Source organism: Bombus impatiens, unplaced genomic scaffold, assembly GCF_000188095.3.
Source record: "Bombus impatiens unplaced genomic scaffold, BIMP_2.2 scf_0452, whole genome shotgun sequence".
Classification (NCBI taxonomy): Eukaryota; Metazoa; Arthropoda; class Insecta; order Hymenoptera; family Apidae; genus Bombus; species Bombus impatiens.
This window is the reverse complement of record NT_176871.1, coordinates 730,481-744,850: the sequence shown is the minus strand read 5'-3', so window position 1 is coordinate 744,850 and position 14,370 is coordinate 730,481. Positions and strand designations below refer to the sequence as shown.

Genomic DNA, 14,370 nt, shown 5'->3' with positions numbered 1-14,370 from the left:
CGATTTCTAAAAATTTATCTTCAATGAAATTTTAAACGATTCGATATACTGAAATTTATATAAGAAAAAGATGGTACGAATAAAGTGGTCTTTAACCAAAGCGCCTAATATTCTTAAGTGAGTAATAAAAAATAATAAAGAGCAAACATTTTAGTTGCTTGAACATATTATATTATATTTCGTTGCTTTTAGACTTAACTTAAAACAAAAATGGTGGCGTTTTCAAGTCATTATAAAATCTTTATTTTATAATGAATTTTTAAATTGGGGTTATGTTTGTGACATACTTCTAGAACCAATGTTCTGGTTTGTAGAAAATTTTACTGCTTGTTTAGGACCGGTGAGTACTTTCGTAAACTTTCCTAATTTCATGTATATTACTTTTTTTTTACTTATATCTTTATGTGATTCTTATAAAAAAAATTGCTATTGTTCACAATGTATTTACTAAGTTTGACAGTTTACAGGTATTTGTAGTAATGGTAAGTCTTTTAACTGCAAGTATCGTGTACATTGCATATTACATCGGTCTACCATATTGGTGGGAAAAGAGTCCATTGATGACAATAATCCTCTTAGTGATTGGAAATTGGTTATTAGTAAATGTATGTTTTCATTATTATATGGGAGTAAATGTCCCAGCTGGTTATCCGCCAGAAGGTGGTCTTATACCAGAGGCTGTGAGTATTTGTAAGAAATGTATTAAACCAAAACCACCCAGAACACATCATTGCTCTGTATGCAACAAATGTATTCTTAAGATGGATCATCACTGCCGTATCCTTTTGAATATATGATATATTATCTTAGTGTTGCCTAAAAACCCTATATATTTCCTAAACAAAAAAACAGCATGGTTAAACAATTGCGTTGGTCATCATAATCATAGATACTTTTTTCAATACATGGTTTTTACAGTACTTGGTATTTTATTCATAATGTTGTTTGGTGTAGAAATAGCATATCAAGAATTCTTTCCAGCACAAGAACCAGAATTAGATGGTCATCCAGTACGCATTAATAATTCTGAGATAATTCCTGTGGTAATTATTATAGTTCTATTTGCGAAAAATGAATTTAATAATTAGATCGAATTTATTTAATTATTTGTTTGTATCTTAGTCTGAATCACTAGATCATCTAAGTGAAGAGGAATTAGCTGAAATAGCTAAACAAGCTGCAGATACAAGCATTAAAGAATGGAACCGTCGACTTATAGTTTTTGCAGCGCTAATTTGCGTGGCTACTTTTGCAGCATTAGGAGCTTTAACATGTTGGCACGCGGGTCTCATTACTAGAGGAGAAACAAGTATAGAAGCACGTATAAATAGCACAGAAACACAGAAGTATAAAGCACTTGGTAAAATATATCAAAATCCATATGATTTTGGACCAAGACAAAATTGGAAGCTGTTTCTAGGTATAATTGGGAGGTAATCTAAAACACTAAATATTTATTAATAAGTATTTTACAATATAATTATAACTTTATATTCCATATCACAGAAGTTGGTGGCATATACTTTTTCCATCTAATCATGGACCATATGGAGATGGTCTCACATGGAAGACCATTCATGATACAAAAATATCTTGAGTATAATTTTCATGCCTAATAATGGCAGAAGTTACACTTATTATTTACAGTCACCCTGAAGTCATTCTTACAGATTAAAAAATCTTCTAGTCAATCTATATTACAATTATATAGTACTATGTGCACATGTTTCAAACAATATTAATATAATCTGAAAATACTAATGTCATAAAAATAACACTCACTTTGTGCATTAATAAGATTATTTGATATGTACATACATTGACAGATAACACTTTTATCAAACATTACTACACTTTTAAACATTATTATCAAATGTATTTTTAACTTTTAATCTTTAAATCAGTCGAAATGTTGCTGGAAAAATAAACAATTTTTTATCTTTGCAAACTAAGGTGTACATTAATGATACAAAACAAAATTTATGGCCAAACAATATCTTCGATCCAGTTAAGATAGTGTGAAACTCTAGTATATACTCCAGGTGTATTGACAATTGCACAGCCTTGTCCGAAACTGGTAATACCTAATACTTGAAATAAGCATTCATTTCTTGGATGGGGTATTTGTAAGGGGCCTCCTGAATCTCCATGACAAGTATCTTTATTCCAACCACTGAGAGTATCTCCTGCACAAATCATACTTGGCATAATTCCATGTGGTATTGCTATTGATATGGACTCATTGTATTTTATTGCACAATCTATGTTATCAACAATATTAAGAAGAGCCTTTTGCAGTTGATCACTCTCTTCTTCCGCATCTAAAGGTATCGATAATAACAGGTATATTTTTTTAAAGAAATTTTAGTCTCGTTTGTTCATCAATACTTTGATCTTACCAAATTCTGTGACTCCCCAACCACTGATCCATGCTTGCATAGGCACAGTATCATATCGTTGGTATAAACAAGCAGGTCTTATTTCATTGTTAAAGGCAACAGCTGTACTTAGTTTTAAAAGAGCTATGTCAGCATACATAGCAGGAGGTTTATAACTTGGATGTCGTACTATCCTGTTGATCGTAGTTGTGATACCTTGTTGATTATTTCTCAAGTTAGACATACCAATACGAGCATTTGTAGGGCTTCTATTTTGCAGAAGATAGTAGTATTTAAGTAATTTTTACATTAAAAACTTAGCATGATAAATAAGATGAAATAATACCTTGGCCCATAAGTACAGTGTGCAGCAGTAAGTACCCATTCTGGAGCGATAAGAGTGCCACCGCATGAAAAAATAAATGACCCATCTGAAGCTTTAATGCCTAAAGCAATCATGTGAGGAAACTCTCCAGGAGAAGCATCGATACCTCCAACAACAAGATGGTTTGTGGTCTTACATTTTTGATTAGTTATTGTAATCACCTCTGGATTTGTACCCACTAAAGACAATGCATTTGTTGTGCCTAAGATTTGTCTTTCATATTCCTCACATTCTAGTACATAGAAATTATTAACAATTAACATTATAAACAACAAAGAAGGTTGTTTCACTTAGACATAAATACTTACTAAGTTCTGACTTTGATTTTGAATATATGTATGGATTTGTTATACTTGGAATTTTATCCATCGATACCTTCTTATTCTGCATACTTGTGCTAAGATATGAATCATTCATGGGAAATACCTGGAATATTGAAATATATGGAATACTAGTTGTATTAGAATCATGTGGTACGAAAGGATTATTATTAAAAGTAGATATATTAAAAATAGAGCTTTCTGATACCTTGAGTGATTTGCTATTTACAGGTGTTTTGTTCAATTCAGTACTATTCCCATTATACGAAACAGACAACATTGAAATATTTGATAAGAAAGGATTCTTTTTATACCTTTCACTGTTGCCTGAATTACGAAGAAATGGATTATTGTAGATGTTATCACTTAATCTCCATGGCTCAAATTTGTTCTTATTTAAGTTTTCTAAAAATATATTCAACTATATTTATTTGTTATTTAAGGAAAAGAAAATAATTTATAGTCAGGATATAAAAAAAATTATAAGCAACCTTTCACGAGATCATGTAAAATACTTGAAGCAGAAAAATAGTATAAAGTATAAAATATAGTTAACCTGCTGTTTTCGAGGACACAATTAACGCTATGTTAAATATTAATATTAAACATATAGTAAAAATGTTAAATTGAAGTGTCATTTCTGTAATGTGCACAAGTGATCTTTCCTGGTCCTTGAATTAAAATGGTATTATGGAAGGCAAAAGATCATTTATATCGCTAACAAAATATTCGATAGATAAACACATGATTTTTCTACTGTTAACCTTAAGCTTCCATTTATCATTAAATTTCTATAATGGATCAGCAGTGATTACAAAATGATGCATTTATTAAGAATAATATATGGATCCAACCACCAATGTACGGACGTACCATCAGTGTGTATAATTCGAAATAGCCTGCGATTGGCTAATTTGTGGATCTTCGTAATGCGTTCCCGATATCACGTGACTCTGTTTTAAGTCACAAATATTAATGCTTTCTTATCGTAGGGGAATTTTCCTAATAGTTGCACTATTAATTTTTGTATTGTAAATACAATAATCTTGTTTGCTTCGATGTACATAATTCGAAAATCCAGCAACTGGATAGAAATGAAATCGAAATAACCTAGGCATTTTTTAAAAAATGTTTATCTTTTTTAGTCTTTTAAAAATTCTTCATTTTAAAATCTCTTTGTCATATTTATTTAGCATGCTTTATAATATTATCGTTACAGTTGGTTTAAATAAAATGTTGAAAGTTTATAGTTCTAAAATATCAAACCGAAGAGAATTACTCTCCAAGCAAAAGATCCATATTCATTACATAATTTCTAGACGATAAAATGTATTAAAAAAACTATTAAAAGTTATAGGTTAAATTATGCAGTAATTTATGGAAAGAATAATTTCATTATCTCTCATTATTAGCCATTATCTGACCGATGTTATTATTGCTAATTACATACTCCAGATACTATCACTATTGCTTAACAAAAGCAAATTATTATATGAACAAGAGCATACAGTATATATAAGGGTTATCACGTAAAACTAGATGTCCAATCTGTCAATTGATAAAAGTTTGTGCGCGCAGAGTTCATTTTACCGTCGGAGATGCTCTATTACTTGATCTTTCTGTTTTGCCTCATCTCAGGCACGATTTCTGAAGATACTAAATCGCCGCGTATAGTGATCGTTGGTGCTGGAGCGTCTGGTATCGCGGCTGCGTCGAAATTGATCGAGAATGGTTTTGAAAATCTTATTATTTTGGAAGCCGAGAATCGAATCGGTGGACGGGTAAATACAGTAAAATTTGGTGAGTCTAGCTTTTACTAAGGTAGCAATAGGGTATGCGCAATTACAAAATAAGATTGATAGACTGTTTACGTTTGTAGACGAGTACGTGATCGATTTAGGCGCGCAATGGGTTCACGGAGAGAAGGGAAATGTTGCGTACGAATTGGTAGCTCCTTTGAACATTACAGATCACTCCAAACCATTTAACGATGAAATATACACATCTACTGGTGAATTACTCGATCCTAGAATCACAAAGAACATTACGGATACTTACCTATCTTTTGGGCGTACTAGTCCGGAGATGTCGGATGATGAGTGTCAGCATTCCGTCGGCGAATGTCTCATATACAAGTACGAATTTTTTTATATCGTCGCTTCATGAATGTACTCAGGATAAAAAGATTCAAATGAATATATAGTAATTGTTTTATCAGAAATTTATCTTGAATGTAATTCATAACTGTACGAACCAGGTCATATGGTATTCAAAAGATCGCAAAGTTGAGAACAAGCAAAAAGCAGGAAGAAAATATTATTTAATAGTGACATTATTATTTGTTGTTATAGTATTATTTATATATATATTATTTATAATTTTATAATATAATTGAATAATATATAATATCATAATAAGAATTTATATATTAGTATGCAATATTAGGGATGTGCTCTCGAATATTATTACTTCCGTTATATAATTGAATTCGTCTGTTCTTTAACATTATAATTTAATATGATGAATCTATGAATTATTATGTGCCTGTCCTAAATTCATATCTGAAGTGACGCGCATACCTTACCATATACTTTATACATTGATCTAAAATGACTTTACATTAGGTTCAAAGACGATTTTAAGATGTTTCCGGAATTAAATGAAACTCTACAGGATCAAATATTGTGGCTGTTGAATTTAATGGAGACTAGCTTTGATCCTGCCGATGACTGGTTCGATATCGCAGCGAAAACGTATACCAATTATGATGTGTGCGAAGGTGATCTGGCGATCAATTGGAGAAAACGAGGATATGGTACTATTCTCGATATATTAATGGTTGGTGTTTATTATCTTACGACAATATATTTTATTCGTTGAACATGCTTATTTACCGTAAATTTCTTAAATAGAAAAGATTTCCAAATCCGGAGGATGAGTTACCTGTGCTAAACAAAACGGTACTTAATGCTGAAGTAACGAAAGTTGATTACTCCAGTGACGATAATACCGTGAAAATAACAACGCTCGATGGAAAAGAATATATAGCCGATCATGTCATCATGACACCTTCTTTAGGAGTGCTTAAAGCACAGCACGAAACTCTCTTTAATCCTTCATTGTCGGAATCAAAAATTAAGACTATTAAGGTATATTTCCTTTTTCCGCAGAAGAAATTAAAGTTTAATTAACGATATTTAACTTTCGTTTTAGGGACTGGGATTTGGAAATGCTTGTAAAATATTTTTAGCCTTCGATGATATTTGGTTTACTCCCACAGAAACGAACAACGCAGGATATAGAATTTTGTGGAGTAAAGAAGAAAGAGAGAAGCTTGAGAGTGATGTAAGATTTTAAAGTTGCGCTACAAACGAATATGTTAATTTAGTTGTATATAATATAAACATAAATTATATTTTTATTTTATTTAGCCAAAAATGAGGTGGATGCCTTACACAGCAGGCTTTAACTTTGTCGATCACAAGCCTCGTTTATTGCAAGCATGGGTATCTGGAAGAGGTGCGCGGTTAATGGATGACCTCACTGATGATGAAGTTTTTGATCAAACAGTACAAATATTAAATAATATGTTGTTGAAACATTATAATGTCACTAGGCCAGTAGCGATGATAAGGTACCAATCTTTCAGCTTCTATCTATTCTTATCTCTGTCTGACGACATTCATTTCGTTTATAGGAGTAAATGGCATCAAAATAAGCATTTTCGGGGTACATACAGTTATCAGAGCATAGATTCTATAAGGATGAACTCTACCGCGAAGGAATTATCAGAGCCAATTATGAAAATGGGGAAACCCGTAAGTTTTATTTGAACGAATTTTTCAAAAAATGAATACCAGATTACATATTGTTTCATCTGTTTCTTTTAGGTAATTCTATTCGGAGGTGAAGCTACCAACAAAAAACACTACTCTACAGTACATGGAGCAATTGCCTCTGGGTGGAGAGAAGCTGAAAGATTAATAAATCTTTACGACAATTAATAGTATAATTGAAAATGCAATGACAAAATAATACATTTTATTTAGATAAAATTGTTCATAATTAATATGATTATAAACATTATTAATATGCTAATAAACACGATACGATAAAAATTATATACGTAACTGTACATATATAAAACGCAAGAAATTTTTTATTAAGTTTGAAATGTGTGCACGCGTGTTTTTTATATGCGACTGTACCCACATATTTCAAAGTACTTTCATTCATATTTCTTAGAAATTTAAAATTATGTATAATTAATTCTTAACGACGTGATATCGTAAAAACGTTTGTGCTTGTTTTACTCCAGTATCGTAAGCACCATGCGTCGTAGAGTAAAAATTCTCGTGCGTTGCTTCACCAGCAAACATAATGATAGGTACATCCTAAAATAAATTAATTTTCGTTGCATCGAGCATTTCATGATCAAGTGTGTTGATTTTTCTTACCTTATTGTCATATTTTTTTGCCTTGCCCCATATCGCCTCTGCTAAAGTGTGTGGTGTAATGCCATTCGCGTCACATCTTGTTGTAATATGACTATAACTGCCACGAACATACTTATTTGCATTCCACCGAGTCCTCAAACATCTTTTTACTGGTGGTATTTTGTCAAATCTTAAATAATGTTTAAGTAAATTTTCACAGTCCGTTGCGACCTGCTGTTCGCTTAAAGTTTCAATAATATAAGCTCCGCGTCCACCAACCCAACCAAGGAGTACACCTTCGTGATTTGGCAGAACATCGAAACCCGTCAGATCTCTAGTCCATATAGCCAGATTTTTATTGCAAAATACTCCTTCTTTCCAAAGTAATTGAAACCCTTTGGTACCAGGTTTCCACCAAGGGACACCAAAATCGAGGAAAACCTTATTTATTAAATCGAAACCTAAACATTCGATTGCCTGGCTGAAGAGATTCGGTAAGGGGGGAATGAACATCTTCTTATAATTCTCTTTTAAATAACCGAGAGAGCAGGTAATTATTACACAATCCGCAAGAATACGAGTATTGTTAGAGATATTTATAATAAGTGGGGAATTGAAATCATTATCTATTACTCGTTGCCACTCGATTGAATCAACAGAGGTATTAAGTAATAAATTTTCTTTACCCAAACTATCAGCGATAAGTTTGGGTAAAGCCGTATATCAGGATTTAAACAACACGTGTTCTGAGCCGCCGACATACTATAAATGAAATAGTTAGCGTTATTAAATTTTCCTGTATAAGTTCAACATTACAATTGACCCGTATTTACCTTAAATTTTCCCCAATATTTCGTGGACAGTTCATCAAGTGTGAAACAAGCATTATCAATTACAAGAAATCTAACATTCCAATCAAAAATTTCCTTCTTTATGGTTCTTATTGGTAATGGGTCATTCTTTTTATATAAATGTTTATTGAGACAATTTCTCAAAACCGCATCGATATTTTCAAAGCCTACTTCGATATCTTTGTTTTCACAATCTTCGCAATCTTCTAATGTAGTGCGAACAAGGTCATCTATCTCCTCTATCAAAGCTTCATCTACTTTACAACCATTATTGCGAATGAAAATTCCTTGACCATCTTGATATTGTATATCTGAGAGTAAATCATGTTCATAACATAATTGGGCTAATTGACTTTGATCGCCGTGCACAAACTGCGCCCCACATTCTATCCAAGCTGTATTCCACGGAATAGATTGAATTCGACCACCGACTTCATTTTGCGCTGTGAGAAAATAAACAGTAAATATCATACTTACTGGATGCAATTCCGATACCATGTTTAATTACCTTCGATTAATAGATAATCTTTGAAATTTGCTTCGTCTAATGTCTTCGCAGCCGCTAATCCCGCAATACCTGCACCTACTATTACAAGTTTCGTTCTTGTTACTTTTTGGCTTGACGCATTCACTGTCCTTTCCAGTTTATGGAAGTTGTTTATGCAACCACGTGTTCTACGTGATTAGAATTGTGATTTTTCTTTCTTTATTCAATTTTGACAATTTGTTTATAATTGTAATCAATTTTTAACATGTATGTACGAATTATTACTATATACAAATTTAAATAATTAACAAATATAACAATATCGTAATCTTCTATCAAGAAGGAAAATTACCTAATTAATAGAAAAATATATTACTTACTGCTTGTAAATCGATAGTAGCAAAATCAACAATGCAGCAAGAATAGACATGCATGCATTTTATTTATTTACTGCTAAGTGTGAAATTTATATGTTAAGTTTCTTTTTGTTGGAAGAATAAAATAATAAAAATAAATGGTTATTGATTAAATCAATACATTGGAAATATATATTTAATGTTTATATAAAGAATGTTTTTTAAAATGTAAATCATCAAGTAAATCTATAATTTACCGTGGTCCCTTATGAAGAAATGTGGCTCTGGTTAGAGCTGAGGCTTTAACCGCCTAAGAAGCATGCTAATCAATAGAAATAGAATATATGATTCAATATAAACACTTTTAATATAAATTAGCTTTTTCATTCATACTACTTTTTCAGATTGAAGAACAAGTCAAAGAAATTAATGAAAAAAAGGACAAGTATAATTGTCATAGATTACGCAGATTATCTTTGTATGTGTGCGCGCCTAGATATTATTTTTAAGATTAAAAAATAAAACAGATATGATTGCATAAGACACGAAGTGTGAATTACAAATTTAAAGACATAAATGATATTGGAAAATAAAAATCAAGTCACACAGAATCTTTTAAGCCATGCGATGATCACAAAATAAGCTTATTTTAGAATCAGTTACTGTTTAATCATCCACAGAATCATTATGTATAAGTAATAACCTTTTATCTCAACTATAATGAGTAATCAGAAAGACTGCACTATTTTACACCGTAGTTACCCAAATATCCCAAATAAAATTGAAATACTAATTATATATGTAAATGTTATAAAATTTACCTATAGAAATCTATTATTCTATCAGCTTCTCTGAAACCCGTTTCAACTGCGCCATGCACAGTAGAATAATAATGTTCGTGCGTCGCTTCTCCAGCGAAGAGGATTATCTATTGAATAAAAATTATAAAAGAATCTGATACCCATTTTTCCTTAATTATTCAGTTAATGGAAATACATACAGGTTTCCCATCAGCTAATATAATAGGTTCAGCTAAATCTTCCGTTTTCACGTTTAGCTTTTCAGTTGTTATACTTTTAAAGGTGTACGATCCACGGAAACATTCATCAGTATACCATGATGATCTATAAATAATATAATACATATTAACATTAGAATACCAAAGAAGGGAATATTACAAATTATTACCTAATCATTTGATCAAATTTTGGAATATTATACGTTTTACTCAAAAACATTTCTAGTAATAAATATAGTCCATCAAATACATCATTATCAGACAGTAACTCCATTTGTTTTGCAAATTTACCAGAGATCCATGCACATAGTACTCTTGGTTGATAATCCACAGAAATAAATGCAAACACATCACATAGCCACTCATAATCCTACATTATATATGGTGAATATATTTAAGAACCAATACTGATAATGTTTATCAATATTAAAGGATATAGCTATATACTTGTCCATACTTGTCCATAAGATTTAATAAATTCTTCTTTATCTTCCTTAGACCATATTAAACTAAAACCTGCACACTCTTCTTGCCACCATCTATGTGGGAATTCCAAGAACACTTTATTTACAGTTCCAATATTTAAACCCTAAATAACATATTACAATTGTGTTTTAAATTAAGTGCATACGAAAAAGTAGGGAAATTTCCATATTAACCATCAATATTAAATTTTTACCGTACCTTTATTGCATGTTGCTTTGTTCCAGGTAAAAGTGGAGTGAACATTGTGTTGTGTTTTTCTTTTAGAACACCAAGAGATGCAGTAAATATAACATGAGATGCTTTATATGTTGAACCATCTTTTGTTTTTACAATTATATTGTTATCTGAAGTATAGTCAATATTATAAACATCTTTGTTAAATTCTATTTTTTCCATTATAGGCAATTTATTTTTTGCATTTGATATTTTTTGCTGAAATAAAAGAAAAATGAACTATTGCTACATATACGTATATAATGTAATTATTAGTGATATAAAATATACATACAGATAATAAAGCAAACAGTGTTTTATAGCCATGACCCTTCCAATTAAGTACAAGATCTCCATCACAGGTCCAATAATTTACAATTTCTTTTGCAGAAACATCAAACCATGAATCACTACATTGAATGGAATTATCAAATTTATGTATCCAATCTAGTAATTGCTCGGCTTTATTACGACTAGTAAACGGATTTTTGTCAAATATTTTATAAAATCTGAAATATTTAATTTAATTTAATTCAATTCAGTTTCTTATTACAGCGATCGGAAGAAATTTCGAATTTTAGCGGTAAAATCAGGCCGGACGTGAGTCACTAACCTTGAAACGAGAAAGGAAGAGAAAACTATAGTGCATTTATTAAAATTTGTACATTATTAAGCATAATTTCTTGCATTGTGCTTTATAAAACTATTGTATTACGTTACAAATTATGAATGATCTATATCTCTCTACAAAAAATGTGACACAGGAACATAAATTATATATACTTTATAAACATGTTTGCAAAAGGGTAAGAATTATTACTGAATTAGAAAAAAAAATTTTTTTGTAGAAAAAAAAAATGTTTTCATTAATTATAAAATATTTTGTATTTCAGCAATGTTGATCCTGAATTGGAAAAGTTGAGAAGAGAGGTTGATGGTCCTCCAAATTTAGATACTGTAGCATTAAATATTCAAAGAGCTACAGCACAAATTCATGCTTCTTATCTATTCGAAGAGATTGGAAAAACCACATTACAAAAATTATGTTTATTACTAAGTTCTACTGCAACAGGGAAAACTTATAATGGGTGGCAAGAATTTGCTGCACATATGGGCCTAACAATGGAACAAATACGTGTATGCATATAATATTTAATGATGGTTTTATTTAAAACTGTTTTGTTAGCTCTTTTTCTTACAGTGTATAGATTATGATTTTAAAGGCCTGCAAGATCCAACTTATTATGTATTACTAACGTATGTGCAACATGCTGAGTCAACTATAGATAAGATTTTGAGTATTTTACAAAGAATGCATCGTTTTGATATAATTAATCAAGTAAAGGATGATATTTCTGATCTAATTAACAGAATTTCACAAAGTACTACGGCAAATGGTATTTTAATATTTATAGAATATTTATATATTCTATATATTTATATATTTATATATTTATAATATATAAATAAATTATAATATTTATAGAAGCATTAGGAACCTTTTCTTTCAATTTAGCTTAGATGAATGGTTTTTATTTGTATAGAATCAATCATGAGACCAAATAATGTACCAAGAGCTCCATTAGTATTAACTCCAATTAATTTTGTACATAATATACAAAGACATAAATCAGTTTCTGGGCATGTTATACAAGATAATTTAAAAAAGGTATTATAGAATATTTGTGATAAATGTCTTTACATCAATACAAATTGACATTTTTTGTATATCTTCTTGATAGACTAAAAAACCATATGGCTGTAAAGTTATGTTAACATTTGCTGATGATGGTTCAGAAACTGCACAGCATATAGCAAAAATATTCAGGTCTAAGGAGCCCAAAATTGGAGTTCTCATACTTCAAGAACAGGAAAATTATGTGTATAGTAGAGCAGAAGAGTTTATAGATGATTGTTTTAAACAGGTAAAACAATTTAAATGTCTCTAGATTGAAAAATCTAATTCAATTTAATTACTACTAATTACTAACATTTAGGTGAACTTTATTATACCTATATTAACACAAGGATATATGGAAAGAATAAATAATTTTAAGAAAATCTATACTGAAGACCAAAATAGATTAGATGCAAAGTACATAAAATATATATATTCTCTTTTAAGATATGAATATGTGAGAAGTCAATGCATTAATTCCCGTGTAAGGTAAGTTTGTCAAAGATTACTGTTTATACTAATGTATTTACATAAGTATTTCTCTTTTTAGGTGTATAGTTCCTGATAAAGAAGTTTTTACAGTTGCAACAACAAATTTGCATCCAACTTTGCAAGCATGGTTTAGAGAGAGTGACATTGATGCATTTGTTAAGAACATTCTTTTAAAGAAATGTTTAAAATAAACTTGTATAATTTAATAGATAATTTTAATTTTGTATATAATAAATAATATATTTTAAACCTATTTATATACTCACTGATTTATAAAATATTCCCCATATGACTCTGAATTATGTATATCATCCGATATATTTTCAGAAATATCATAGTATATTTTTAATGTTTCTATACTTTCTTCTTTTGAGAGAATTTCACCCTTTGCAGTAACAAATAAGTGTCTATCGAATTCATTAAAGCATTTTGACGAATCTAATAGTTTGTGTGGATAAGCAAGATCAAAAACAACATTCCCCCGTTCACCATGAACCCATTGTGCACCTAATTCCACTACATTGTCCGCTGAAAATATAAAATTATAATTGCTTTAAAAATAAGTGCGTTTCTTTATCCTATGCAACAGAAATTGAACTTTGTGTATGAATGTTTAATGAACGTACAATAGAAACAGAAATAATTTACTTACAAAATTCTACTGTATGTATTCTACCGCCGATCCGATCTTTTCCTTCGAGAATTGTAATATTTTTTAATCCTTTTTCTATTAATCTAGTTGCTGCAGCAATACCCGCTGCTCCAGCGCCAATGATTATTATTTTTGGATCTTTAAACATTGTATTGTTTTAACAACGTTTTGAAGTAGTAGATTGTAATTAGTATACTATGATATCGTTATCATATGTACATAATTTATTCCGTATTTAATCTTTTTATCTAGAATAACAATAAATGCGATTAATGTTTAAATAACCATACTAAAAATATATCCGACGTAAATATCTGGTAGTGTCAGTATCATGCTTTGATCAGCTGATGTGATGTATTCCGGAAGTGGATAGCGCCACAAATACCATAATACAAAATTTTCATCTTTATACAAAATGCTAATGAATTCGTGGGTCAGTTTTGGAAAAGTGATTCTAAACATCGAAATGAATATTAAACTTGATATGCAAAAAAATTGATTGAGACTTAATGTTCAAGTTATAAGTAATTGAATTTTGCACTAAAATTTCATCATTTCTCATTGGTAAACTGTAGATTTTTATGCATTTATAGGAAACTAGTACATACAAAATTACAC

At 30.3% G+C, this 14,370-nt stretch overlaps 5 protein-coding genes across 13 annotated transcripts; 3 read left to right on the top strand and 2 right to left on the bottom strand.

The window, feature by feature from the left end:
* The first annotated feature begins 70 nt into the window (after positions 1-70).
* On the top strand, positions 71-1,794 carry LOC100744571 (palmitoyltransferase ZDHHC16A). 2 transcript variants are annotated; one of them, XM_003490550.3, is made up of 6 exons: positions 71-117; positions 193-340; positions 468-777; positions 853-1,043; positions 1,123-1,433; positions 1,507-1,794. In XM_003490550.3, the coding sequence occupies exons 1-6, from the start codon at positions 71-73 to the stop codon at positions 1,595-1,597; spliced, it is 1,098 nt and encodes a 365-aa protein (XP_003490598.1). In that variant the 3' UTR covers positions 1,598-1,794. The 2 variants fall into 2 exon arrangements, with proteins under 2 accessions (XP_003490598.1, XP_012242531.1); XM_012387108.3 differs by lacking the exon at positions 71-117 and having other exon boundaries at positions 200-340; positions 461-777.
* On the bottom strand, positions 1,468-4,011 carry LOC100740148 (serine protease snake). Of its 7 annotated transcripts, XR_004461936.1 has the most exons (7): positions 3,640-3,721; positions 3,274-3,488; positions 3,072-3,189; positions 2,725-2,995; positions 2,400-2,647; positions 1,819-2,321; positions 1,468-1,748 (listed from the first exon to the last, which is right to left on the bottom strand). XR_004461936.1 is itself a non-coding variant. In XM_033321439.1 (6 exons), the coding sequence occupies exons 2-6, from the start codon at positions 3,361-3,363 to the stop codon at positions 1,981-1,983; spliced, it is 1,068 nt and encodes a 355-aa protein (XP_033177330.1). In that variant the 5' UTR covers positions 3,364-3,488; positions 3,957-4,011; the 3' UTR covers positions 1,468-1,980. The 7 variants fall into 7 exon arrangements, 6 of the variants coding, with proteins under 6 accessions (XP_033177330.1, XP_033177326.1, XP_033177327.1 ...); XM_033321439.1 differs by lacking the exon at positions 3,640-3,721 and adding an exon at positions 3,957-4,011 and having other exon boundaries at positions 1,468-2,321; XM_033321435.1 differs by having other exon boundaries at positions 1,468-2,321; positions 3,286-3,488; positions 3,640-3,950.
* Positions 4,012-4,593: 582 nt separating this feature from the next.
* On the top strand, positions 4,594-7,213 carry LOC100744450 (spermine oxidase). Its single transcript, XM_003490549.4, has 8 exons — positions 4,594-4,883; positions 4,963-5,218; positions 5,708-5,921; positions 5,996-6,232; positions 6,297-6,428; positions 6,515-6,717; positions 6,781-6,901; positions 6,974-7,213. Exons 1-8 carry the CDS (start codon positions 4,682-4,684, stop codon positions 7,085-7,087), a joined length of 1,479 nt encoding a protein of 492 aa, XP_003490597.1. The 5' UTR covers positions 4,594-4,681; the 3' UTR covers positions 7,088-7,213.
* LOC100744327 lies at positions 7,106-14,235 on the bottom strand. Its single transcript, XM_003490548.4, is given in 13 exon segments — positions 7,106-7,477; positions 7,541-8,281; positions 8,353-8,813; positions 8,879-9,045; positions 10,035-10,141; positions 10,214-10,337; positions 10,402-10,601; positions 10,689-10,820; positions 10,916-11,149; positions 11,226-11,439; positions 13,367-13,628; positions 13,753-14,000; positions 14,083-14,235. Coding segments are annotated over 12 exon segments (2,919 nt in total). The 5' UTR covers positions 13,901-14,000; positions 14,083-14,235; the 3' UTR covers positions 7,106-7,348.
* On the top strand, positions 11,541-13,322 carry LOC105680925. 2 transcript variants are annotated; one of them, XM_012387109.3, is made up of 7 exons: positions 11,541-11,736; positions 11,824-12,067; positions 12,117-12,327; positions 12,475-12,599; positions 12,673-12,855; positions 12,928-13,097; positions 13,159-13,322. In XM_012387109.3, the coding sequence occupies exons 1-7, from the start codon at positions 11,723-11,725 to the stop codon at positions 13,289-13,291; spliced, it is 1,080 nt and encodes a 359-aa protein (XP_012242532.1). In that variant the 5' UTR covers positions 11,541-11,722; the 3' UTR covers positions 13,292-13,322. The 2 variants fall into 2 exon arrangements, with proteins under 2 accessions (XP_012242532.1, XP_012242533.1); XM_012387110.3 differs by having other exon boundaries at positions 11,543-11,736; positions 12,132-12,327.
* Positions 14,236-14,370: the final 135 nt, after the last annotated feature.

What these genes read in the sequence shown, in the direction of transcription:
- LOC105680925 (XM_012387109.3), top strand. An exon ending in TAACAATGGAACAAATACGT is followed by an intron (nt 12,068 to 12,116) that starts GTATGCATATAA and finishes CTGTTTTGTTAG; the next exon opens with CTCTTTTTCTTACAGTGTAT. An exon ending in TAGATGATTGTTTTAAACAG is followed by an intron (nt 12,856 to 12,927) that starts GTAAAACAATTT and finishes ACTAACATTTAG; the next exon opens with GTGAACTTTATTATACCTAT.
- LOC100744571 (XM_003490550.3), top strand. Translation starts at nt 71, where the DNA reads ATGGTACGAATAAAGTGGTCTTTAACCAAAGCGCCTAATATTCTTAA. An exon ending in AAAGCGCCTAATATTCTTAA is followed by an intron (nt 118 to 192) that starts GTGAGTAATAAA and finishes CGTTGCTTTTAG; the next exon opens with ACTTAACTTAAAACAAAAAT. An exon ending in TTACTGCTTGTTTAGGACCG is followed by an intron (nt 341 to 467) that starts GTGAGTACTTTC and finishes GACAGTTTACAG; the next exon opens with GTATTTGTAGTAATGGTAAG.
- LOC100744450 (XM_003490549.4), top strand. Translation starts at nt 4,682, where the DNA reads ATGCTCTATTACTTGATCTTTCTGTTTTGCCTCATCTCAGGCACGATT. An exon ending in GGTAAATACAGTAAAATTTG is followed by an intron (nt 4,884 to 4,962) that starts GTGAGTCTAGCT and finishes TTACGTTTGTAG; the next exon opens with ACGAGTACGTGATCGATTTA. An exon ending in CAAAAATTAAGACTATTAAG is followed by an intron (nt 6,233 to 6,296) that starts GTATATTTCCTT and finishes CTTTCGTTTTAG; the next exon opens with GGACTGGGATTTGGAAATGC.
- LOC100740148 (XM_033321434.1), bottom strand. Translation starts at nt 3,721, where the DNA reads ATGACACTTCAATTTAACATTTTTACTATATGTTTAATATTAATATTT. An exon ending in AAAATCAAAGTCAGAACTTA is followed by an intron (nt 2,996 to 3,071) that starts GTAAGTATTTAT and finishes TCTATGTACTAG; the next exon opens with AATGTGAGGAATATGAAAGA. An exon ending in CACTGTACTTATGGGCCAAG is followed by an intron (nt 2,648 to 2,724) that starts GTATTATTTCAT and finishes TCTGCAAAATAG; the next exon opens with AAGCCCTACAAATGCTCGTA.